General features: G+C 48.1%; 1 protein-coding gene across 1 annotated transcript in view; it reads right to left on the bottom strand.

The window, feature by feature from the left end:
• LOC144158459 (ATP-binding cassette sub-family C member 2-like) overlaps window positions 1-27077 on the bottom strand; it is a 117841-nt gene that overhangs the window by 54687 nt on the left and 36077 nt on the right. The window contains exons 8-11 of the mRNA XM_077689340.1: window positions 20584-20786; window positions 19661-19837; window positions 9794-9961; window positions 1145-1326 (exon numbers count right to left, since the gene is read on the bottom strand). Coding sequence (XP_077545466.1) covers window positions 1145-1326; window positions 9794-9961; window positions 19661-19837; window positions 20584-20786 — 730 coding nt within the window. The remainder of the gene's footprint in view (window positions 1-1144; window positions 1327-9793; window positions 9962-19660; window positions 19838-20583; window positions 20787-27077) is intronic.

The raw sequence follows: 27077 nt of genomic DNA, 5'->3' as shown, positions 1-27077 counted from the left end.
GAACTAGTTCGTGGAGCCATGAACGTTGCGGCCCAAAAAAAGGTTAACTTACAAAAAAAAATACAGCACGTACCCGCAGCGATTGGAATTCGCGACTTGCAAAACAATTGCGACGTCATACCAAGCGCTCCAGCCAACTCAGCAACGGAGCGGGCTCGGCTGGCCCTGGTAATATAAGGTATATATTGTATAACCACTTTACACTTTTATTTACTTTCGGCATTTCAAGCAGCTTAGGTGACTATTTGTTGTTTTGCGCTCGTGCAGTAAGCATCTCCCAAGTTTCCACAATATATCACGTCTAGCAATTGCATTTCTTAGACGGAAAAGCTTTCGCAGATGCGTAGTCGTGCTGCTGACCGCTGTGCTTGTTCGCCCAGCGCAAAAAAGTGCTTCCCGCACCCTAGTTTTACGCTGTACGGCAAAAATATCAGTTGATTTTATTTTCTTAGTACCTATATTGACTTCGCTGACTCTTCTCCCGCCTTCAAGAGGCCTTATATTTTCCTACTGGCGTTCCAGTCAGCGAAGCGTCGCATGTGCGCTTGTGCAGCGCTTCTATGAAGCAACCTTGACTTGGAGCTAGATACAGTGTACAAACTAACCAAGTAAGAAAGGCACATTCTTCCATTCACAAACGTGTCCTGGCTTCGTTTCAACTGAGCGAACGAATTGCGACGACCCGTCGGCGGCCGGCTGACGAAACGCTCGGCCGACTGACTGTCTGAAAGCCGGGGAGCCGTGCAGTAGCGCAGCCAATTGCGAGCTCGGCTCCTCTCGACGTCACACGAAAACGCCACAGAAAATGGGCGATCGTAAAGATAGGAGGACAGTATTTTCGAATTAATTTTTCTACTAAATAAAATCGCGTAAACGCGCCCAGAGTGGTCGAAACATAACCTGGGGACTCCGGACTACAATTTGCGCTAGTAATCCCGCAATGTTTACATATCACTTCAGTGACCCTTTAAGCTATTAAATCTTCAGAACCTCGCAATCCCTTGCTTGTCTGCTTGCCGTTTTATAGCTGCTTTTGAATTTGGTGCGAACACCTTTTAACAAAGAAGGGGTCTTTTCCTCTTGAACAGTGGTAATGGCATCTACAAACGCGGCGAGGCTTTAAATGCAAGCATTGTTTGCTCACCTGCCTTCGTTACAATGCTGAGCTGTTTGTTTATCTAAAACTTCGCGGAAATTTCGTGGGGATTCCGGGTCCATTAAAAGGTCGTCCAGTTGGTCGTACACCCTAATCTTTTTCCCGTCCATGAGAGCTAACTTGTCCATATGGGGCAAGTAGTGGCCTTGGTTGCATACCACAATGCGTGTCTGAAACAAAAAATAAATATGTATCTGCAAATTGTTAAATAACCAACTGCGCTACAAAGAATACCATGAGACACACATGAGATTCGATGCAAAAAACGTTTGGTGTATATGCACAACGACATACAAGCACTAGACGTCAACTGACCTTTTTTACCAGCACAGCTGTACAAGCTTTAGCTTGGTTCGCTGGCATTAGGAAAACAACAAAAAAAAAACGCAACGTGAGGTGCCCGGCACGACCTTCCCGAAGTGGCTTTAGCAAAAACATACGGAGAGCACGTGAGCGTACGCCTTGTGAGGAGCCCCCGGCGTCGTCCAGGCTTGCACCTCGGCTTGCGCCACTCGAGGAGCTCTCGCCTTCGTCGTCGTCGCCTTCGGTGCGGCGGACCAGTTGCGCGGAGGTCGCTAAAGGGCTCCCCTCACCGCAGAGCTGAGGGCTGTTGTGTTGCTCACGTAACATTTCTGCTCGGTTGAGCTTGGGGATTCCGAGGTGGGGTCACTGAGACGGGGAAGCCCTGGGTGGGCCGGAGGGAATCGACGTAAGCGGGCTTGACTCGTTCGGCGGCGACTGCGTCTTGGGGGCCGTTGATGTCGAGAGTGACCGTCTTTGGTTGCCGCTAGCCGTACGAGGAGCGTACGTAAACTTGCTATTTCTGGCCCCTCTCTCCTGAGTTCCGCTCTTAGTGTGGGGAGAAGCTTGGTCGACTTCCAGCTCTGCTGTTTCTCCTGCCTTGCGCCCGTAGTGTAAGCTGCGCCATTTTTTCTATAGAAAACAGAAAGGTGGCTGCTAGTTAATATTACGATTTAATAATGCAATGTATAATCTTCCCTGAGCTAGTTGTACAGCCAACCAGGCACTCGTCTACGGAGTCATAATTCCCTAGACGTCGTAGACCCTAGGTACACCTACCCGGTACGTGTTCTTACTGGCGTTTGCGTGTTTGTCTTCTTGTGCGCTCTTTAAGCGTGCGTACACCACAAGACTTGCTAATCATTGCAGGGCGTGGACAGTGTTTGCTATGACCTTTCAACACACCGTTTGGCCGGATGCTCACTCCATGCTGTGGGTTTAAAAACCTTCGACAATGCCTTGCCACTCGCGCCTCCTACACAGCGTCAACAGTGCTTTGCGCTATAGCCTACTTAGAGGTCAGATTTTCTCGATGTATGGGCAGCACTGGGCTCCCGTGTGGCTTTTTCTTGCCTGCTAGTATTTCTTTTCATGCTCGTTATCATTTAAACACGCTAGCTACGTACGCGACAGAAAGGACGGACTGCTAAAAGTCTCTATTATCTTGTTAGCCTGCGCAGCAATGGCTTCACACTCGATTTTACAACGCGTACAACTGGTGGCTGGAGTCACAGAACTCGTCGAGGCGGCTTGGAACGGCGGGGTCGGCCAAAACAGGTGATGATAGGTCATTCGGCCTGAGGTAGCTCTAGACAGTTTGGTAGCCGTGCAAAGGCAGCATCAATGCTACTAAGGCTTCCTCACCTCCTGCTCTTATTCTGCTCTGTTGAAAAAATTGAGCCCTTTTGGTCAGTCCATTCCTGACACAGCAAAATAGTGACACACCGACCGTACAAAACACGTAATTTCAAAACTAAGCTGGTATATATTTTTAAAACAGTGTGAATAGAGATTATTAGCCTATCAAAATTTATAAAAAACAAAAATGGAAACATCAACCCCAGAAATGTAAGACATCTACTATCGCAATCAAAAGAAAATTAAGTATACTTCCGTAAAAAAGTCTTGTCTGTTATTTATTTGCTTTGTACATTTACGTTCATTTTCTTTAGTTGGATTCCTGTTGTAGTCATTCGTTGTATTTGTGACGCATATTTGTTTTTTCGTGCCCTGTAAAATACACTATCGCCAATAGGCTTTCGGGGTCTAATAAGGAATAAAGGAAAACGCTGCCCCTCTACAACAAAAAATGAAATCCGAGAACCAAAAAAAATCGCGCCAATCCAACCCGTGAATGTGGTTCGAAAGCAAAGCTGTAAACGGCACCCATAACGATTACCCATGCGAGGTCACTTAAATTCACTCACATCGCTCTACAAATAGCAAAACCAGAGAGAAGTAAAATGCACTTAACCACACCATTTATTACTTCAAAGAAATATTCTTGTTAAGGTTAAATCAATGCATGAAGCATGAACGGTGTTTGGTTGAGTTGTATTGGTGTAGCGCCAGAGTGCAAACTTTTTTTTAAAATTAAAGTAACCTAAAACCCAGTGTTAGACGATCTGTCTTCTCCGTCTCTGCGCCGCTGATGGAGGCGACGAGATTTGCGGCAGAGAGGAAGGAGGTGAAAGAAGAAATACTTCTGTAATTTGTGAGCCGCCCACAGTGCAGCCCTGGGGAGTGATTCCTCCATTTGTGGAGCCCATTTGCAGTCCGCGCAGCCTGTGTTCTGTCCACCCGCTGAAGCTGGGTAGGTAGACAGGGGCTGGACAGCAGTAGCTCCCATTGCTCTTGTTGGGTAGTTGATGGAAAGAGAGGAGGGTGCTGGAGGCTAAAGTTGCACACCCCGATTACGGGGAGGAGTGTTACTATTCTGAGCAAAATTTACATTCAGCGTCGTAGCGATTCGGATACATTAAGTGAAGACGCGTAGGCTGTGGGAAGGAGCCCGGATTGTATGAGTCGTAGGGTAGTTTGTTGTTCTGTCGAAAGGTCAGGGTAAGGCGAAGGTACGGTCTGTCTGAGAAGGTGATAATGCTGGGTTATCTCCCTGAACGTGACACGCGGCTGACTGTCCTCGTGCAGCTCCATAGAACGGGAGGTAAAAGCGCAGGCTTGTTGGGTGGGCGTATTTGTTGCCCTCCATTGAAGCGTGAGGGGGTGTCCAGATGAGCTGAATGGAACCGTTTGGGGAGTGTTTTTTTAGCACGCGCAGTGCAAGTCAGGACACCCAACCCTACTGGTAATTCCAGTAGGCTTGCTGGGAATCGTTGACTACCCTCCGAACCCCTGGTTGAGCGAGAGCCAAGGTGATGGCTGCCTTTCTGCTGCCGTCATTTCTTGGGTCCTAAGCGAGGTACACGCAAGGAGGTTGGTTCTGGAGGAAGCCACAATGATGGCGTATTGCTGCCCCCGATGTTTGGAGGCATCTGTGTAGATAACTGCATGATCCCCACCGAGTGTGGTGTTGAGCGCTTGAGCCCGTGCTTTTCGGTGACGGTCGTCATGTGAGGGGTTCATATTTCTAAGCAAAGGGAGCATTTTTAGTTTTAGTCGCGAAGAGTCTGGGAGTACATCAAGCTGAGTGATATTCTGGGCTGCCCAGCCAATCTGGTGAAGCATGCGGTTACCCATCGCAGTTCTGAGTTGGACCTTCTGGTTAGAAAGATGGACTTTTATCAGCTCTTCCAAGGTGTTCTGGAGCCCGTGCTAAGCAGCCTCAGTGTGGACGCACTCATGAGAAGACCAATGGCCTGCTCAACCGCCTTTCTAATCCTTATACAAAGCATCTCAATGTCTTCCTCGTCGAGAAGAAGATAGGGGTTTATCGTAATTAACTCTCGAGAGGACAAAAGCTTCAATTCAACGAAAGGTACCGGATTCTTTTAGGCCTCGCTTCTTGGTGGCAACTCGCCTGATCATGTGTATGATTAGATTAATGCTGTTTTTGAGGCGCTGCAAGGAGACGTCACTCTTGGTGTTGGCCTGGAAATGTTGGCCCAGGATCTTGATGCTGGGGTTTGGAATGATGGCCTGGTCATTAAGGAGTATTTCAATGTATTCCTTGATTTGGCGTGAGGGCGGACGACAAGGAGCTGTGATTTTTTACGTGAACACTGGAGGCCACAGGCTTTAGCACTTTGGCGTACTAAAAGTGAGATTCTATGGATTGGTGTGAGATTCCTTTAATTTTTGTAACTCTTAGCCCATGAGCAAGGTGCACACAGGGCCGCTAGACGGGCGTGAGTGGTCGTGTGACGCTTTCACATGGCATTCAGAGAGAAGGCAGGGGGTAAACCCGTAGATGTGCTTGGTCAGTACACTATTTGTCTTGCCATGTTCGCGTGGGCTCGTACATAAATCGGTAAGACAACAGGCTCTCGCTTTATTAGTCTATTAGTTCCAGGTTCGATTCCCGGTGGTGCCAGTAAATTCTTTTAGTTGTTCGCTGGAGTTTTCTGGTGACACCAACGGTCGCGAAAGAACCCTTGGGGGGTAGAGGTAGAAAGCTTTGCTTTAAAATTCGAACACAGAGAACTCTCAAAGAGGAGCCATTCCACAAGTACTTTTGTCTGCAAAAAAATTGTCGAATTCGCCCAGTAAACACAATTTTTTCATATATGTAGGTGAAAAATTACGCCCACCTCCCCTCGCGGGAACCCTGGTGTGATGCGACGCTGAAGGGGGTTCCATTGGCGTCGCATCAAGGAATCGTCGGGTACGGCAAGAGAGCAAGCGCAAGCGCAAGCGTGGACGACCGTCGACTGATAGATCGGCCGGAGCGCGGCACTCCGCTTCTAAGCGCAGTGCGGCCGAAGGAGAGGAGACCGCGGAGAGAGAGAGTACTGCACATGCGCACAGTGCGCAGCCGCGCGCAGCACTACCGCAGATGTTGGGAGAGAGTGTTCGCTATCGGAGAGAGGAGAGGAGGCGAGCGGAGGAGAGACGCAGCTGTGCGGATGCGGACGACGGACGTACGCAGGACAGGGCCGCCGGCAAGAGATGCTCCTCTCAGCGTCACATCTAAAAGAAAGCGTTTGTCCACAAAAATTACAAGAAATAACAAAATTAAAATAAGACTCTAGAACGCAATAAAATACTCTCAAGCTATTAAAAAAGAAAAAAATTACGCCCACCACCCCTCGCGGGAACCCTGGTGTGATGCGACGCTGAGGGGGTTCAAGCGCAAACGGAGAGCAACCGTCGACCGAAAGGCCGCCGGAGAGCGGCGCACCGTTTATATGCGGAGCGCGCCCGAAGGAGAGGAGACCGCGGAGAGAGAGAGAGTGCTGCGGCGATGACGCAACACAATCCAACAGAATCCACTTTAATCCAGTCCAATCTAGTCCAATCCAAGCCAAGCCAAGCCAATCCAATCCAATCCAATCGAATCCAATCCAATGCCCCTCGCGAGAGAGTGGTCGCTATCGGAGAGGAGAGGGGGAGAGTGGCTGCGGACAACAACGGACGCACGCGGACAACAACGGACGCACGCAGGAAGGACAGGGCCGCCGACAAAAGATGCTCTGAGCGTCGCATCTAATAAAATTAGCCGAAACACACTTACGTAATGTCGCGAACGCTGATGTTAACAGCAAACTTTCTGGCGTTCCCTTATAGTAACGCTCAGCTTCATAGAACTTCTTGAAGCCAGCAGATCAATTTGCACAAGCTAAGACTGACTCAGCGGTTAGCTGTCTATGCAATGCTCTGTACTGTGCCCGTTCAACTTCAACTGTCCTCGCTTTAGACTCGGGGGTTCATCGATATCCCTTCACGCTTAGCTTTGGTTTCTCTCACTTGAAGGTCGGGATCTTCAGCCTCCCCTTGGGCGTGGCTTCGATGCCTGTCGCGAGGGCTTCTATATTCGCCCCACAATTCCGTGCCCCTTACTCTACCTGCCCGTACCGACAGGCAGCTTCTTCCTCCGGAGATCGAGCGACTTTACCCATTTTGCGAACATTCCAGGAATGACCGTCAAGCGCACTCGTCTATACTCCCTTCCATACACAGCGAGCAACGCTGACAAAACTAGAGAGCGTTATTTAGGGCTTCCTGCGTCGAGAAAAGTGCAGCGCAATGCTCCTGAAAGCAATAAACTGCGAAATACTGGGAAATCAGTTAATAATTAGAATTTTGCTGGTGTTATGTGGACAGAGAAAGTTTACGCATGTTTGCGGCTGCTTTCAGTGTTGTTTTATAAAAGAAACCCAGATGGGTGACATGTGTCCAAAATATACGCTGCGAGATGAGCGCGCCTGAACGTTCAGCTGATGACGCGAACGCTTTTGCCACTACTGCCTTTTCTTCCCGCAATGTATGCACTATTCCCCGGCGCACGCATCTCAGCCATGACGCGAGGCGGAGTGATACCACTTGTTCATTTTTTTGCTGCGGACTACTTGCGTAGCTTCCACTGCGTTGCAGTGCTTGGCGCTTGCTATCCCCTTGGCTAGGCTGTGCCCTCTCCACATTCCTGCACCCGCGTAACCACGCCTCGTCTATTGAAAGCCTCGACAAAGGAAAGCTTCGCAGTTGAAGAATAGCAGAGGCATTCTAGACGACGCACATGTAACAAAAGAGAGTTTTAGCAGTCCGTCTGTTCCGTCATGTACGTAGTTACCGTGATGACCAGGACCTGACTGTGACTTCGTGCGCGGAAGGGCGAGGAGGCGCACCCCACCGTTCGAATGCGCGGACATGGCGAAGGCCGGCCCGCGGAACTAATCCCCTTACCGCGACGAATGCACAAGTGCCTAGACGGGCTGCAAAAACTCTCTAATGCGAAACCCAGGAAATATGTCAGGGTGCCGCTGCGCTCGCTCACTGCACCATTCTCCATCGAAGCTGGCGGTATACAATACCAAGCAGACACCCGCCCGCCAGCCGGCTAACCGCGTATTCCTAGCAACCTCGTGGAATAGATGTGTGAAACAGACCTTTTTCGATTACGAACGCAAGACGCTGGCTTGTTCTCCCAATAGACTTTTTAGGATTTCACCTTCAAATGTCTGTCTCATACGCTATCCTACGACGAGGAATAAAAAAAAACAAAATACCCGTGAAAGCAAGCTAAAAGACGAAACAACGGCAAAGAATCGCCAACCATGCAACACCCTTTATTTTTCGAAAAAGTCCTAATTCGCGGAGCGGACATGATTAATCGTTGTTACGGTTACAATGGCAATTTTTTCTCAAGGAAAATTTGCGAAAGCCACAAGACACAAAAACGTAATATTAAAATATGAAAGCAAAATTACAATAACTACCGTGTACACATCCTTGCCCACGCACGACCAAGACAAAAACCCCGCACCACCTCCTCTAAAGCAAACCCCAGCACAAAAAAAATCAGTATAACGCTCTTGTGAAGTACACAATGCCTGTTTAGTGAACTCTCATAGTCGGCTTAGGCATTTCCCCTAATTTCTTTATAACCACCAGCAAGAAATCTATATTACTGTTGAGAAGGAAGGGTGCCGCTTGAGTCGCCCCAGCGTGGGCACACGGTGTGTCCGCTTCTGGTATTTCAAATAAATCTTTACACCTTAGCGGCGTTCCGGCAGCCGTAAATGTAATTTTACTAAAGGTTGATACATTGTTGATGTGCTCCTCCTTCTACATCGACAGGCTTTCTTGCACTACTGCAAATATTGTAGGCGCCACCTTTCTGGATAACCTGCTTCAGCTGCTGAAAGTATTTTGTTCTACTCGTTTAAAAACGCAAGAAAAATGTTGTCCGTTAAATCAGCCCCTTGGCTATTGCAAGAACAAAGTGGTGAACAAGTATTAACAAGGAAGGATCAAAAGCTGGGTCAATGTTCGTCAAAATTTAAATCGCAGTCATAAAATACTCAGTAAAAAATAGCCGTCGCTTAGCTCGGCTATGCCAGGATATACGTAGCGTGACGTAAGGTTCATCTGGTTATTTTCAGCTTTCCTGGTTGTCTAGGATTAGCTTGATTATCATGCTTACTGCTGCTTCAGTGACACACACATGCTATAGGCATTAGGTGACACGTGTATTTATCAAAAGCCTCCGGCGCAGCGTCACCAATTGCCCCACAGCTAAGCGGGTTCGCCAGGCGCACGCCGGTGTTGCTGCGACGCACGAGCCATGGGTTCCAAACCCGGCCACTCCTCGCATAATCATCAAGTGGACCGGGCCGCCACGTGCGGAACGGAGGTCGGCGAAGACGCTGGGGCGCGTGGGGTGTGTGAAAAACACCGGGCAGCGAGCAAAGTTCTGTGCGCCGTGTGACGTCACTGATCCTCGCGCATGCGCAGCACGACTCTCCAGGAGCTCGTGTGTGTCAAGTACTCTTCCCTGTGTCCGTGTGTAAACCGCGCTATCTTCTCCTAATCGTGTTAAACCAACACGCCCAGATAGCCACGTTAGTGCATTTCATCTCCAGGAGCCACGTGAAACAGTTCAACCTCAGCCAGTGTAGCTCACGCTCCAAAAAGACTTTTGGAAAAAAATCCTGGGAAGGTTAGTGTGCTAAAAAGACTTTGTATAAGGATTTATGACGTTAGCGCTGTCGCCTCAGAAGCCCTAGGTAACAAAAGTGCAAAACGCATCTCTTTTTGCTGCCAAATCATAACAAACGCTTTTATCTTTGTAATGGTTTACGAAAGCTTTGTGTGACACTTTTTCTTGTGCGGATTTTACTATCACAAACTCTTTTACACACTGCGTATTGCTTCAACCAGAAAGCAGCGTTAGTTGTACCACTGACTTTGCAAACAAAAGGTGTGGATCAAAAGTTTCACCTTGTCTTTCAGGAGACCTTCCTTTCCTATGACATCCTTGAAAATGCGGCTGCCCACGACCGTGTCCAGTGCGCTCAGCGGGTCGTCGAGTAGATAAACATCACTATCGCTGTACACTGCACGAGCCAGCGAGATCCGCTGCTTTTGGCCGCCACTCAAATTGGTGCCCTGCGGTTGCATTGTCAAAGAAAACAACCCTGGTAGCCAAGCAGCAGCTACGTAATAAAATAACACTTCTTCTGTTTCTCTTTTCATTGCATAGATGAGCTGGACTATACATACCTGCGATACATTATCTGATTATCTGCTCGCTAAAGCGGTATTTATCGTATAAACACTAAAAAAAGAGAAAAAAAACGTGGTCGCCTTCCCGCCTCGCGAAAGTGGATGTCCAGCAAAGCTGTTGTAAACGACTACAAATGGTGATCAAGGAGGGTATGAAATGTTTCGTGTCGTCTCGGTGGGCTTGTCACTTGCGCTCGGCTAGCTCACTAGATAAGGGCACAGAGTAACGACACTGTTTTCTCCTATTACTCCGTGCCGCCGCCATGGTCATTGGCCAGTTCGCATTACGTGAAGTTTGTTTACACTGCGACGGTTCATGGGCGCAGCCATTTTGTTGCTTATGCGTTTTAGTCGGTCAACTTTGGTAGGCTTAGGTTGTCCTCCCTGCTCCGCGGCTGCGTGCGATGGACTTCACTCCAAATGCCAATCAAAGATAACACCTGTAACAGCATTTCAGCGGGAGAAGTGTGCCAAAAAATGCAGCAAATGTTGGGTCCTGCTTATCCTGACGCATGCGCTAGGCGTCGTGAGCAAGAACTGCTCTATGTAGTGACACTAGCCCTGCGTAGCCTTCAAAGATAATTTGAAAACATAACATTTACTAGGAACACATGGTGGGCCGGTCCCATTGTTTACAGGCGCCTTATCACCCAAAATGCGGTTTTTGGGGCTTGTTTTGTGGTTTCCTTAAACGAATTCGGCGCTCTCTGCTGTATGCCTGATTAGCCTGACTGTGATGGACTCGTTTGGCCTTGTGGGTGTACGACGCGTAAAAACGGTACTCGAGCGGGTAAGAGAAAAGAAAGTATATTCACAGCGCCACCAGAATAACGAGACAGCGGAAAAGCGGTACAATTGCGAAGCACAACAGCAACAAGTCACTAGTCCGATACCCCTAACCAGCGTTCAATAGAGGGGGGGAAAAAACGTTCTCACAGCCGCCTCGGCGGTGGATGTTCGGCGACGTCGATGGCGGGTCGTCGCCGGTCCGAGACACGGTCGGGCGCTGGCCGTCTGTCGCCAGCCCTGCCCGAGCGAGACGGAGGAAGATGCACCACGTCCTACGTGGCGGGTGCAGCGCTGGTTCCGCCCTGGGCCGTGATCCCGAGCCTCGACCAGTCGCACGATCACGCCCCGGTTGTCTGCGGGTCCCACACGGGTTGGCGGGCCTCGACTCACACGCCCCGAACTACCCGAACAGGGTCACAGGAACTGCGGGTCCGCCCCCGGTCCTTGCCCGCTCGTCAGCTCCGAGTCTCCGCTGCTGCTGGAACCGCGTTCCACCTCCAGCCCTCTTCTTTCTCCTTCACGTCTTCGTGCGCCAGCGCGTGGTCCCCTTTTTCCAGCAACGATGGCCAATCCTCACAATCACCCCCCACTTCAAGAGGTTGTTGCGCTCAAACAACCTGCTCAGGCTTTTCGGAGGTTGTCCGTGGGCCTTGATGCGGAGCGTTCAATGTCTTTGGCAGCGCGCACACACACAAGCGCGAGGATAGTTTAAATTAACGGGTATAAAAAAAACACACACCCGTTGATAAAGCGAAGGCAGAGATAAATTTAAAGCAAAAATCACACATCACTGCGACCACAGCAAAAAAACTGTTTCCTGTTTTAAGTGCCGCAAGACCGGACACAAAGCGGAAACGTGCCCAAACGTAGACTCTGAGAACAAAGCGTCATGTTCGCTGAGCCGTCAAACGGAGTGTCGCGATGGTAATGAGGACAAGGTGGCAACCCTTTTTGAACAAAAGAACTTTGCCCTCAGCCGCAAAACCTCCCAGGCTTCCAAGGACCGGATGCCTACCGCTAACGGTTGGCTGGAAGGAAGGCGAGTAACCGTGTTACGCGACTCCGGCTGTAACACTGTAATCGTGAACCGTTCTTTGGTTCCCGATTCGAAGCTTACAGGAGGAATGAGCACTGTGCACCTTCTTGACGCGCTGGCGCACGAAGACGTGAAGGAGAAAGAAGAGGGCTGGAGGTGGAACGCGGTTCCAGCAGCAGCGGAGACTCGGAGCTGACGAGCGGGCAAGGACCGGGGGCGGACCCGCAGTTCCTGTGACCCTGTTCGGGTAGTTCGGGGCGTGTGAGTCGAGGCCCGCCAACCCGTGTGGGACCCGCAGACAACCGGGGCGTGATCGTGCGACTGGTCGAGGCTCGGGATCACGGCCCAGGGCGGAACCAGCGCTGCACCCGCCACGTAGGACGTGGTGCATCTTCTTCCGTCTCGCTCGGGCAGGGCTGGCGACAGACGGCCAGCGCCCGACCGTGTCTCGGACCGGCGACGACCCGCCATCGACGTCGCCGAACATCCACCGCCGAGGCGGCTGTGAGAACGTTTTTTCCCCCCCTCTATTGAACGCTGGTTAGGGGTATCGGACTAGTGACTTGTTGCTGTTGTGCTTCGCAATTGTACCGCTTTTCCGCTGTCTCGTTATTCTGGTGGCGCTGTGAATATACTTTCTTTTCTCTTACCCGCTCGAGTACCGTTTTTACGCGTCGTACACCCACAAGGCCAAACGAGTCCATCACAATCTGGCGTCCGCGACAGGACTTTGCTCTTAATTCCACCTTAAAGAGCCTTGCCTTGTTACCGTGTGTGTGACGGACAAAAATGGAGCTCGAGAAGTTGGTGAGCCTAGGGGAGAAATTTGGCCTCTCCGGTACTGAGTTAAAAGAATTTGTGGACAGAGAGCGTGCCAGACTCAGGGAAGAACGCGCAGCGGAACGGGAAGCGAATCGCGAAGCGGCAGCTCGCTTAGAAATGGAGCGGTCGGTCCTTGAACTCCAGTTACAAGTACGACAGCAGCAGCCCAACGCTAGCGCAGAGTCAGGCACGTCTGCAGCTACAAGCGTCGCCCATGGGTACGACAGCCCCCACAAGCTGATCCCGACGTTCAATGAAGAGCGCGATGAACTTGACGCTTACATCCAGCGTTTCGAACGCGTCGCGACGAGCCAGAATTGGCCGCAGGACAAGTGGGCGTTTTCATTGAACCTGTGCCTCACTGGTGAAGCTTTGAGTGTCGTCGGACGCATGGCTGCAGATGATGCGCTGAATTATGCTAAGCTAAAGCAGACCCTGCTTCAGCGATTTCGCTACACTGAAGAGGGGTACCGCACCAAGTTTCGTGGAGCCAAGCCAGAGAACTCTGAGACAGGCCGCCAATTCGCTGGTCGCTTGTTAGGGTATTTTGATAACTGGCAGGAACTGGCTAAGACCAGCAGAACCTACGAAGCTCTCCGTGACAAAATAGTCTCAGAGCAGTTTTTGAGCACGTGTCACGATAAGCTGGCCATTTTCTTGAAGGAAAGGGGCTGTCAAACGCTAGACCAGTTAGCCGAGAATGCTGACAACTACCTCGAAGCCCAAGGTCTTACAAACCTAGGGAAACGCCGGGAGGAGAAAGAGTCTGGCAAGCCGCCATTGCCCCCAAGAATTCCTGACCTCCAGGATGTCGAAGGAAAGCCACACTGCTTCCTTTGTAACAAGCGAGGGCACAAGCCAGCCGACTGTTGGTCGAAGACCAGGGCTTCCACTAGCCAAAAAACTGTTTCCTGTTTTAAGTGCCGCAAGACCGGACACAAAGCGGAAACGTGCCCAAACGTAGACTCTGAGAACAAAGCGTCATGTTCGCTGAGCCGTCAAACGGAGTGTCGCGATGGTAATGAGGACAAGGTGGCAACCCTTTTTGAACAAAAGAACTTTGCCCTCAGCCGCAAAACCTCCCAGGCTTCCAAGGACCGGATGCCTACCGCTAACGGTTGGCTGGAAGGAAGGCGAGTAACCGTGTTACGCGACTCCGGCTGTAACACTGTAATCGTGAACCGTTCTTTGGTTCCCGATTCGAAGCTTACAGGAGGAATGAGCACTGTGCACCTTCTTGACCGCACTGCTCTGTGCCTACCTGAAGCCGAAGTGTATGTTGACTGCCCATTCTTCACCGGCCACGTGACAGCGACCTGCATGGACAACCCTCTTTACGAGGTGATATTGGGAAATGTCGCTGGCGTTCGTGATGCCGCAGCGCCGGACGTCAACTGGAGGGGTCAGCAGCACACTTCCATCTGTCCGAAAGGACATCCCTCTTCCAAGAGGAAGTCGAAGTCCAGCAAGGTCAACGACAGTGCACGTAGGCCAAACCAATTTGCGTCACCACCATCCGTCAAGGAGGAGGAGGAATGCGCGAGTGCGGCGAAATGCGTGGACCAGCTACCTGTAGCCTCCATCAGCCCACTCAACATAAGCCCAACGGAGCTCACTTCGATGCAGAAAGAAGACCGCACGCTTCAGTCCTGCTTCGAATCGGTTGGCAGGAAAATTACCGTGAAGGCAGCAGAAACGGTCTTCGTCCTCGTGCACGGAATTCTTTTCCGCCGATGTCGGCTCCCATCGAAGAAGGAGATGGAACAACTAGTCGTTCCTAGCGGTCTCCGGGACTTTGTTCTAAAAATGGCCCATGAAGGGGTTCTCTCCGGCCACCAAGGCATCAAAAGGACAACGGATAGGGTGCTGGAGGAGTTTTATTGGCCAGGCGTGCGATCCGATACCACGCGCTTTGTAAGATCGTGTGATGTGTGCCAGAGAACGGTACCGAAACATCTGGTGGGGCGCGTACCTCTTGGAAGTATGCCAGTCATCGAGACCCCGTTTCAGCGAGTGGCGATCGATATTATCGGTCCTCTCTCCCCAACCTCCCAGAAGGGGAATCGGTACGTCCTCACAATGGTAGACTTTGCAACACGTTATCCAGACGCAGTTGCCCTACCGAGTATTGAGACGGAGAAGGTTGCCGAAGGGTTGATGGAAATGTTTTCCCGCGTTGGTTTTCCACGAGAAATTGTTAGCGACCGGGGAAAGTCATTTACATCAGGCCTGATGAAGGAGCTGAGCAGGCTCCTCTCGTTTGCACAGTTGCCCACGACACCATATCATCCCATGGCCAACGGGCTTGTCGAGCGGTTCAACGGCACGCTGAAGCAAATGGTTCGCCGCATGTGCCAGGAGAGCCCTAAAAACTGGGATAGGTACCTGGCGCCGCTACTATTCGCTTACCGCGAAGTGCCTCAAGCCAGCCTGGGTTTCTCGCCCTTCGACCTGATCTATGGCCGCTACGTCAGGGGTCCTATGGCCATCTTGAAGGAGTTATGGACAGGAGAAGGGATGGATCAGGACACAAAGACATCGTACGGTTACGTTATCGATCTGAGACGACGCCTGGAAGACACCTGTCGCATTGCACACGAACAGCTTAGCAAAGCCAAGGTAGTGCAGAAACGCTACTACGACAGAAGGGCGAAAAGGCGCCAACTCAGCCCTGGAGACCAAGTATTGCTTCTTCTCCCGTCCGACACGAACAAGCTCATCCTGACATGGAAGGGGCCCTTCACTGTGCTTGAAAGAAAAAATGATGTCGACTACGTCATCGACTTGGGAACGCGAACCAGCTTGTTCCACATAAACATGTTGAAGAAGTATGAACCCCGGATTGCAGCTGAACAAACACGCCGACAAGCTTCTATAGCACTCCAAACAGAGGATGCGGGATGGCGACAGCCGTATGGACATTCTTTTCACCGAACGTATGTCGTGAACCGGCGAAGCTTTTATCCTTCGAACTGGCCCTTTTACCGCACTGATCGGCAGGGTACTCCTGCAGTGGCAGAAAAGAATTGCCCATCTCGTTGGATATACCAGCGGGCGCCGGTCATCGCATGAGACTATCTGCTCAACGTTGGTTTACGTTCTAGTGGCGTGTACTGCCCTTGACTTTGTTTTTCCGCAACACTACCATAGTGCATTTTTTGCTGTGGTCGCAGTGATGTGTGATTTTTGCTTTAAATTTATCTCTGCCTTCGCTTTATCAACGGGTGTGTGTTTTTTTTATAACCGGTAATTTAAACTATCCTCGCGCTTGTGTGTGTGCGCGCTGCCAAAGACATTGAACGCTCCGCATCAAGGCCCACGGACAACCTCCGAAAAGCCTGAGCAGGTTGTTTGAGCGCAACAACCTCTTGAAGTGGGGGGTGATTGTGAGGATTGGCCATCGTTGCTGGAAAAAGGGGACCACGCGCTGGCGCACGAAGACGTGAAGGAGAAAGAAGAGGGCTGGAGGTGGAACGCGGTTCCAGCAGCAGCGGAGACTCGGAGCTGACGAGCGGGCAAGGACCGGGGGCGGACCCGCAGTTCCTGTGACCCTGTTCGGGTAGTTCGGGGCGTGTGAGTCGAGGCCCGCCAACCCGTGTGGGACCCGCAGACAACCGGGGCGTGATCGTGCGACTGGTCGAGGCTCGGGATCACGGCCCAGGGCGGAACCAGCGCTGCACCCGCCACGTAGGACGTGGTGCATCTTCTTCCGTCTCGCTCGGGCAGGGCTGGCGACAGACGGCCAGCGCCCGACCGTGTCTCGGACCGGCGACGACCCGCCATCGACGTCGCCGAACATCCACCGCCGAGGCGGCTGTGAGAACGTTTTTTCCCCCCCTCTATTGAACGCTGGTTAGGGGTATCGGACTAGTGACTTGTTGCTGTTGTGCTTCGCAATTGTACCGCTTTTCCGCTGTCTCGTTATTCTGGTGGCGCTGTGAATATACTTTCTTTTCTCTTACCCGCTCGAGTACCGTTTTTACGCGTCGTACACCCACAAGGCCAAACGAGTCCATCACACTGACACATACGCTCGTCATTTTAGGCCTTGGCGCCAGGGGGTGTTTGCCCACGGAGATTGGTTTTGCCCACGGCGATGAAACCGTTGGGGGTCGAAGTATGCAGCGATGCTGCAATATACCGTGGAAAGACTTTGGCTGCTTCAACAACTGCAACTGTGACGCGAAATGGCGCGACTGTTTTTGTGTTGTGATTGTACGATGTTTAAGATTTTAAAGTTAGTGTATACACTCTTGCTGTGCAGAAATATTTTTTAGGAAAACTTTAGCACTCTTGGCAACAAGCAGATGTGTCGGAATGTAGTACTTGCGCAGCTGTTTTTAGAGTTGTTCAAGTAGTGTTCGGTGTCGGTTCAGTGAAACACGCCCATCGCTTCCGACATCATCTTATATCGTGAAATATCGATGTTTTAGAAATTGCCATGTCGTACTGTTGCGGTCTTCATGGCTACAGAAATTGGCCGCATAAGCCTGAAAGCATGGCTTAGGGTGACCAAGTATTGTATTATTATTTAGAGCCAAAGGGTGACCCGAGGAGTACGCATCGACTAGCCATCCTCCGCGCCATAGGATATGCACAACCGAGTGGCGTTTCTCCTGAACCTTCAGATCACGCCTGCCTCCTTTCTGTAGTACTCAACGTGTCGTAAAATGTGCGTTGATACATTAACGACAGTCGGCCAATTGGAAAGACTAAAGTACCCCCGCCCGGGATTCATAACCTGCATAGTGAGACGCTACTCGTGTAGTGCTCCATACAACTAATATAAACGAACTTGCAGGGCCGTTCTGAAACAACAGTTATACATTTCGAACTCTACCCCCTCATGCTGTACATTGCTGTTTACTTTGTGGATTGCAGCACTCGGAGATACTAATCCGAGAATTTCTTGAATAACGCTTGAGCAGTTAGCTTCCCCCTAGGCCAAACAAATATCTGATCACAAACGACCGAGTTCGATCAAACAGGAACAGCCACCGCAGATGTGTGGCCATTCTGCAGACAAGTTTGCTAGTTCATTCTCCTCAAACGTTTAGTTTTAGGTTTGCTTTGACGTTTTGGTTTGTTCCTACCTTGGAATTAAGTACCGCGATAGAAGTTCCAGTTGATTTTATTTCGTTGTTACCCAGAATAATTATGCTGTCTTTCCCAGCCTTTAATTGTTTTACGTTTTCTACAGTGTATGATTTGCAGAGACATTTTCAGCTTACGACATAAACGAAGCGAAGTTAAACAAATCGCCGCAGCGCCAATTACGGTTTGTATAAGCGCTAATGTTGAGGCATTTTGTCTCTATCAACTTTACTAGGCTGAATCGTTCTACGAACTAAAAAATAGTGCCACACTCTTCAGGGCGCACTTCTTGTTGTTGATCAGTTTTGACTTTGCGTTCGACTTTAGACGACCCGCCGGCGGTTAAGGAAGCCCCACACTAGGCGCAGTCAACCAAATTCGAAAGAGTACGCGTCATATAAAACCTCACATTTGCTAGGAGGATGCAAAATTATTTTTCTACTGAATAGGTTCGTCAAAACACCTACAAAATGACCGAAACGTGGCCTGAAGTGTCCATATTTCAAGGTGCACATGTGATCACACAATGCTTGCAAATAACTTTAGTGTTCCTTTAGCAGAGTGTAAGAATGTCCGCCCGCTTAATAACAGTGCTAGAGTTTTCGCTCGAAGAATGTTAGCATGCTTAGGAAGTTTCACACTTCGTACAGAGTTTGGCGGTTACTGCTTGTGAAGCGTAATTAACACCTTGCTGAAGCAACAAGTTTACATCTGCCAAGTTTATTCACGTACCTGGCACAGAGCGTACCAAACACCTATACGATGGCTACTGGGCCTTTTCCATTGCGCGGCTCTTTCGTTGTCGTTTGTGATCGTGGATGGCTAATGTACGCCTTTGTGTACGTTCCTGTGGATCGCGATAACATGGGAGGCAACTAATAAGGCGAAGTCAATGGGCGTAGTACAAGGGCCGCATTCCACCCTAGAGGGCGAAGCTTAGGCGATCCCAAAGGTTTTCCCCTGGCTCGGCACGACACGGCGCAACACGCGTTGAACCATTATTAAATGTATGATACTAATCCAGGAAAAAATCAGGTGTTGATAATTGCACCTTATGTGCAAAGTTTTTCCTTTTAAATTAAATTTAGCAGGTAAAGGAAGTGTAATCTTGCATAATCACAATCGTTTGAGGAGGCCTTGCCATAAAAAAATGTAGCTTCTTTGTTATAAAAACAAATTTTTCTCAGGGCTCTTATATATTTAGTATGAGTCATTGCATTTTGATGGCTCATTTTTATTCCGGAAGTATCTAATTATACATCTAATATTGACGAGCGCCTCGACAGTGAGAATTAGCGCAGGCTGCTTGGTTAACGGATTTTAAGATGCGGTTATTTAAGTTGCTTATCTCACTTGTAGGGTTAAACTTACAGGGATAATAAATCTAGGAAACACTTCCGTACGTTTAGGAAGAAAAACATGCTATGCAAGCCTTCAATTGCGTGCAAATACCCTCTTTAGCAAGCACCATCGGTCTGTGATCTCTGAATCTTCTTGGCAAAAGACCGGTTCGAACGTGGGTTGTTTTACTTTGCTTTAGATGCTTCCCAGTCGCCCACAAAGGCTGTTCGGCTTTTGAAACGCGTCAAACACGGCCCAGACAGCAGTGTGTACCTGCTAAGCTCGGGAACAGAAATATGACGCTTCGTTCAATTTTTATAAAAAATGTGGACGACCTAAGTAAACTCTGTCAAAAAAGGACATGTTCCTGGTCACACCAAACAATGAAAACAATATCTTCCATGCGCGCACAATTTGCCTAAAACAGGATGAATCTGGAACAGAAACAGGAATTTTTGTGCGTCAACCGTCAACCACTTTATGGTGCTTTCAAAATGTACCTTCTCACCAACTTCTGTCATATCTCCTGATTTGAGTTGGTTGATGTCTTTCATGAGCTGACAGCATTGAAGCACGCGCTGATATCTGTATGGCTCCATAGGCTTGCCGTACAGGATGTTGTCCCTGATCGTCATATTGTGCACAATTGCCAGCTGCGGTACATAGGCTATGCGGCCCTAAAAAAGAGAACACAAACAAGTAATTTCATTTAGGGTACAACCACCCAAGTATATTCAAAATGTCTCTGCACGTGGTGATGGATATCTTCACCTTAATGATATAACAATATAAGGGAGCATTTTTATATTTCAGGCAGCGAGATACCTCACTATTACATATATCCGACAAAGCAACACAAAACCTAGTGGCATTTACCTGTGCCTCTTGCGTTAGTACTTTTAGGTTTCTTTCGAGGCCCCAGTTTACAAGGCTATAGAACAAAAATGCGCGCGACAGCGACAGTGTTTAAAGTCTTCGGCTCTACGCTGAAGCTGTAATGTCCTCCTGTATTTATTGCGGTGCTTTGTTGCGTTTGTGAGTGCATAAGATACATCTTTCGCAGTATCGAGAAAGGTTATTACTGTGAGCTTATTTAAAACAGTTCTAAACCAGATGGGCTTGCATATACGCATTCCAGTTGAGCTTGAGCAGTATGAACATGTACCACCTTGCCCCATCAGCCGCCCACGCTCTTGTGGTTTCCTGTCTTGAAGTTTTCCAGAAGCATTGGTTTAACGTTCCTGCTTGTGCGAGGTATTCTGGTTTGTCTCAATAATTAGTATTTAACATTTTGAGGAAAAGATACAAACATTTCTAGAACAAAATTTTCATTGATCTTATTGACATTGTGGACGCGCTAGATTGAGGCTACAGAAAGGCGTGGCACCTAATTTTTTTGCGCTGACATGGCAATAACTCTTACCCTGCATTTCACATTGCCATTGATAAGATACATTTCTCCGAGAATTGCCGCTAGAAGAGAAGACTTTCCGCTTCCGACAAAACCAACAACGCCCACTAGCGAGCCCGGTGCAACCTCTAGATCAATGTTTGCAGCCTGTGAGCAGGTTTTTCCGTTTTCGGGTGGCGTCCACGAAAATGAACACTTCTGCAGCACCACACTACCTGAAAATGCCAGAAAGAAATGGGGTATGTTAGGGCTTTTTTCCTTGCAGTAGACATCACCATGCACATATATACTAGGAAAATTAAGGCTGTGGTTGTTGCCAACACAGTGGTAGTGTTAAACATCGCATGCGACCTCGGATTTCTTACTGCTCAAACTCTCCCCAGATGGCGTAAACGTGGTTGTCTAAATGTTGTTTTCCAGCGTTGCTAGAGTTGGTGGACCAAAAACAGGGCGGGAAGGTTGCGAGTGGGAGGTATCTGTGCGCTGCTTTCCGCCTTTGCTACCAGTATCTACAATACAAAACGACATTGGTATAATCCTTAAAACCCAAGTTCGGCTGTCTGCCGTGTTCTGGTGCTCATAGCTTTAAGAGTTAAGCAGAGATCTACCACCGATATCGGCTTCACAAAACGCAATACAGCGCCAAACAAATGTTAGCTTGCACTGCAAACAACTTGACATAAAACATTAAGTGGAGCAGTTCATTTTTGAAGACATGGCAAACATTTCTGTTAACAACTTGGTTTCGAAATTCTTTGGCATTTTTACAATATTCAAAGCGAATCAACAATTTTTAAGCAAATTGCTTTCTTATATTTAGAATAAAAATATATATGATGATTTTATCACAGTACGACAGCCAAAATATTCGCCTAGTCATTTTAGGGTAGGTACACTTCCCGCAGAGCGGGTCGTAGTAACTCCGAACGAAACTTTTTAACCTCTTGCTAAGCTGTGCAGGCTGCAGTACCGTTACACCCTTCAAAGTAGAGGGAAAACGCAAGGAGGACACAACAAACACGAGCGATGATTCTAAAAAAATTTAGTAGAAAAAGTATGACAAAATACATGCAACGTACGTTTCCTAGGAGGAATGAACAAAATGGCGAAAAAAACTGCCTCCCCCGCATACAAAACGTTAGGCAAAGAAACGCAACATCATTCAGTGGGTTCAACAATACGCCAATTTATCATGTAATAACCAGACACATGGCTGGAGCATTCAGGCAGTCATTTAAAGAGTGAATTTACTTCACATGTTCATGCCGCATTTAGGTTAGCAATTGAAATTAAGTGGAATCATCTGAAAAAAGTGGTGTGCAGCCGTGTTGTGGGAATTCAGTATAAATGGCACGATGGCGGAACTTTCAGGAAGGGTGGTGGCTTTCATTGCTATGTTACGGCCGCGCACCGTCGGCTCAACACGCGATTCCACATCGGATCGAGTTAATGGTATATTAATCACGGCCACACTATTCGCGTTGACGCCACTCATATTGCTAGCATAATATCCCTTGCCTTAAGAATACAATAACGATATCAAGTAAACTGAACCCGCAATAACAGACTCACCGCAGACGATTTAGTTCTACCTTATTCTGTCTCGCGTAACAAAGCCACTGGGCTTTTGCTGTAGAGTTCATGCACCATAGGCACAAATTCTAAAAGTTAAATCCTTAAAGATCACGCGTACAACTACAAGTAGTTTCAATAGACTGAAGCCGAGCATCAGCTTATAAGTAGGGGACCGTGCTTCATCATGCATGATAGTAGACAACGCGCTTGAAGGCTCCTGCGTGTTGCACCCCACAGGGACAATCTTTGGTATGGCCGAGCAAGGGTATTTTCTTTGGCTCGAACGGCCTTTGCTTCGTCTACGACATTAGGTCGATATATTTTACAATCAACTATACAGCGTTGCCTATAAACGCCGTTTCGTGGACTTCATAGCTGAGAGCACCTTATATAACCGAGATTTGTAGACCTCAACATGCATTTCGTAATTATCCTAAAGTATTGGGCTTTACTCTCTCGAGGAAAAGAATTCATGAAACTGCGGCGTGCATCTGTGAGTAAAGTTTCGGACATCTGCAACACGAAGACTGCAATGTGATGGCGCAATAAAGGCTCAATAAGATTTTTTTTATTCAGACAATATTCGCTCCAGGATTAATTACTAACACCATAACCTTCTTCTTCCAGTGTTAGAAGGTGCCGCAACCCAAAGATTTGCATGCCTAATCAATGTGTAATCCCTGAAAGGTAATGGGCATCAGGTGCCTTCTACGAAAACATAAAAAATATGCGAATCCACTGAGTCCGAAACATTCGTGTACTCGGGAACGAAAAATTGGCTGTTGAAGGTAAGCGGGCGATTGGGAAAATAACGCGTGCGATGTAGCGGTGCTCATGAACGACAGAACCACTCGAAACTAGTGTTGAGCCTGCATGTAGCGTGCTCAGGTGAATTACCAAAGGCAGCTTTTCGAGGTTTTAAATGAAAAGAAAAGTGTCCCTGGAAGACATTTTCCGGCGTTTTCTAATGCAAAACGGTGAATAATCACGGAGCCAATCATATCCGGTGTGGGGCAAGTCACACAATCGTGGACCCTGTGTTCCATTATATGCCGACGTGGTCACAGGTTGATGGAACAGAGTAGATGAATAGGAAGTCAACATTCAGATGCATGCGGACTGATTTGTTGGTGACAAAACTACACATTTTAGTACACTCTAGTACAGCTAAAATTTTGCAACCGTGAGTGCTTCCAGAGCTCCAGAATCAAGGAGTGAGAAGGTGGGGATCTGCTATAAAAAAGTCGTAAGAGGCCTGCCATAAGCATGGGGTTTGAAGTTTGAAACTAGCAAGTTAAGCGCTAAATCCTCGCCGGATATAATACGTTACTCAGTGCCTCACATACGCAATCACATGGTTAATACGCTTGCTGCCAGGCCTGGACAGTCCCAGGGAAAAGGTGGCTTTGTAATGTAAGTGGTTAAGCATGAGTCGAAGGGTTCGAGTGATCTAAAATTGCAGAGGGCGAAGGGAATATCTGTAACTGCACAATAACTCAGATGATCGGTAACTATTCAAAATCAAGGTTACCGTGGGTTTGAGAAAAGAACAACGAGAAAAACATTAGCCTCTGAAGCTATCAAGATCGTACAAATTGGTAGCCCAGAAAAGTGCCGGCATATCTGCCCGTCTAGGTCATCGTCACAAAATTCCCGATGTTGATACAAACAATAGCGCATAATCTCCTTTATCCTGCCTTGTATCATAACAGACTTTGAACCACCTTCCTGGATTTGTTGTCATGATTGAAAATCCAAATACGCCGCGGTGGCTCAGTGGCTAAGGCGTTGTGCTGCTGAGCACGAGGTCGCGTGTTCGGTTCTCGGCTGCGGCGGCCGCTTTTCTGATGGAGGCGAAAAGCATGTGTTCGAGATTTTGGCGCACGTTAAAGATTTCTAGGTGGTCAAAATTATTCAGGAGCCCTCCACTACGGCGCGCCTCATCTCCTGCGTTGCGTCGGCTCGTTAAACCCTACAATCAATCAATCAATTGAAAATCCAAAACTAAAACAAACAGCACATCAGCCGCTTACCTATACGATCAGTAGGAGCAATGCATTGTTGCATATCTTGAATAGGTTCACTCCTGTTGTGTTGCGCTGCTGAGCACAAGGTCGCGGGTTCGATTCCCGGCCGCGGCGGCCGCTTTTCTGATGGAGGCGAAAAGCAAAAACGCCCGTGTGTACGAGATTTCGGCGCACGATAAAGATCCCCAGGTGGTCAAAATTAATCCGGAGCCCTCCACTACGGCGCGCCTCATCGCCCGTGTTGCGTCGGCGCGTTAAACCCTACAATCAATCAATCACTCCTGTTGTGGCAGCGGCATCAATATCAGTAATCAGTGCAACTATCGTTATCAAGAGAGCACGCCACCATCAGTATGAGCAGGCTCATGTATGCTGCGTGACCCATGCCACGCGACAGATACGATCGACCGTCACTCCGCGCCAATGTTGTGGCGTGACTTCGCCTTTCCGAGCTCTGGCGGTACTTTCGCACACCCAATAATGTTGTGGGGGTCACATCTGCCACCGCGTCCGCGGTTTTTTCCTACTGGTTGATGACCCAGACGTCTAAACTTTTCCCACCTTTTCGTTGCCTCATCTGGGGTCTAACGGTGGCTAATGACACCCAATGTAGACACTTTTATCCTAGTCTGCCCAACTTCGTGAAGTATGCCTCACAAAATATTTGGGAGCAAAATTAATAGTGGTGTTGAGAAAATTACTCACAAAAGAGTAACTATTGTCCACAAGAAAATATTTTCCAGTAATTTAAATGTGTATTTTCATAACGCTTTTTCAGCCTCTGAAGCACCACCGTACCAAGTGTGTCGAAGTAATGACGACGTTTCAGATATTGCAGCATCACCCCGTGTTGTGTTATTGCTGCGCAACTTGAAAACTAAAACCTGTACTAGCCGTGACCAAATTCTCAACGATTTTTTATGATGGTATGAGTAGATGTTGTCAAACATTCTGGTTATTTTCCGCGATTCTATCCTCTCTGGCCATTGATCTCTTGAATGCAAAGTGGCACGAATTGTTCCGGTACGCAAAAAAGGTGACAAGGATTTCGACTGAATTACTGTCCAATTTATATTACGGCTTCACCCTAAAAAGTACTCGAATGCATTATAGTGAAATTAAATTATCATGTTCCCTAACGAAAACAACGTACTTTCGGATGTCCGCCATGATTTCAAAGGAGGGTTTTAACAGAAACACCGCTAATCCCTGTTGCTCAGTTTCGCACTAATTGTAGATAAGCAGTTCAAGTTGATGTCATCGTTTTGGGTTTCACAAATGAATTTGATCTTGTTACTTATGGTCAGCTTATTTAAAAGCGGGAATCCATTGGCCTACCTAAATTCGTAACTTTTTACACTTGTCCGGCCGTAATCAATATGAAAGCATTTACGGAAATTGTTCTTATTCACTTCCCGTAATATTGGGTTCCTCAAGGGAGAGTTCTTGGGCTTTTAATATTTTTTTAATGTATGTTAATAACATAATTTATAATCATAAAATTATTTCAAGAATTCTGCTCCGATTGAAATTAGACTCTTCCTTGACGATTGTGTTTTGTTTGATAAAATCACTTCCCATGACGACCAGGCCTTGCTACACACTACCCTCCATAATAACTTGTCATGGTGCGAGCAGTGCAACATGACGTTATACAATGAAAAAAGCGTTTACATGCGAATAAGCAACAAGGGAGCTGTTTTACCGTTTACGTATCAATATTATACCCACAGACTTGCTGATGTTGTATTCAAGTACCTAGGTGTCACGCGCATAATACGTTCGCAACCGTGGTTTCTTAAGACACAAAGCATGCTCCTGCTACTATTAAAAACCAACTAATATGAGTGTCATAAGACCCACGGTAGAATATGCATCAATAGTCTGGGACCCATACATCAAATCAAATATCGGACTTGAAATGATCCAATGCGAAACAGTTAGTTTTATATACTCCTAGTATCGGAGATCTGATTCCTCCTCTAATTTTGTAACAAGCCGCAGCATTCCAAATAATGGAATGCCCCCGCAAAGTTGACAGGATCAAATTTCTTTTCCTTTTGAATAGCAAAGAGCTCTCAATAAACCGCGACATGTACTTTAGGCAGCCTACGACAAGACAAGAACGGCATCGACAGACTCATTCGTAAGAACCACGTTCTGCCTGTACTAGCCTTTTCAAATACTTATACTTTCCTTGCACAATAAACAGCTGGAACTCCCCTATTTCAGTTGTTAGCCGGCACTCTAGACTCAAATAATCGTATTAAACCACATACCGCTGTTTTCGCGTGTGTATTTATTGTGTATTGTTCTTGTTAATGCAGTGTTAGGCGTTGACCTTAATTCATGACCCTCCCGCTGGAGCCTTTAAATGTACCTGCAGTGTTTCCTAAACTAATAAATAAATAAAAAGTTGCTATACCCACCCTCTAACAGCGACGATGGTTGAAACGCGAAGCTTTTTTGCTTGCGAAAATAAAATGGCGATGAGGCAAAGCCGAAGCTTCGGCAATCCAAGTTACTCCACGACCAAAGTGCGAACCGAATGTAGTCAAAGTACAAGCACAAGCGATCGAAGCCTGCGTGCGAGTCAAACTCCAACCCCAGACAAATCCCTCGCGAGAATGTTGAGCACCTTTTCCTAATATCGTCGTTAGACCATCATGACGGCGGCCTCATTGCACTAAACGGTGCATACAGTGTAATGCATATGTAAATTTTCGTTTTGGGCGGCGTAAGCTATCGTCACGACTTTCTACTGGTCGACAGTATGACGTAAGCTTGCGCGCTCGTAATCAGACCACCTGTATTTCGCCATTTGACTTAATCGACGCAACTATTGGATTGCAACGGTGACCTCCAGCGGCATAATACTGATCATTCGTGCCTATGTAAACCATT

The sequence above is a fragment of the Haemaphysalis longicornis genome, unplaced genomic scaffold, assembly GCF_048455015.1.
Source record: "Haemaphysalis longicornis isolate Haplotype H1 unplaced genomic scaffold, Haemaphysalis longicornis Haplotype H1 scaffold_10, whole genome shotgun sequence".
NCBI classification, from domain to species: domain Eukaryota; kingdom Metazoa; phylum Arthropoda; class Arachnida; order Ixodida; family Ixodidae; genus Haemaphysalis; species Haemaphysalis longicornis.
This window is presented reverse-complemented; position numbering and strand designations above follow the sequence as displayed.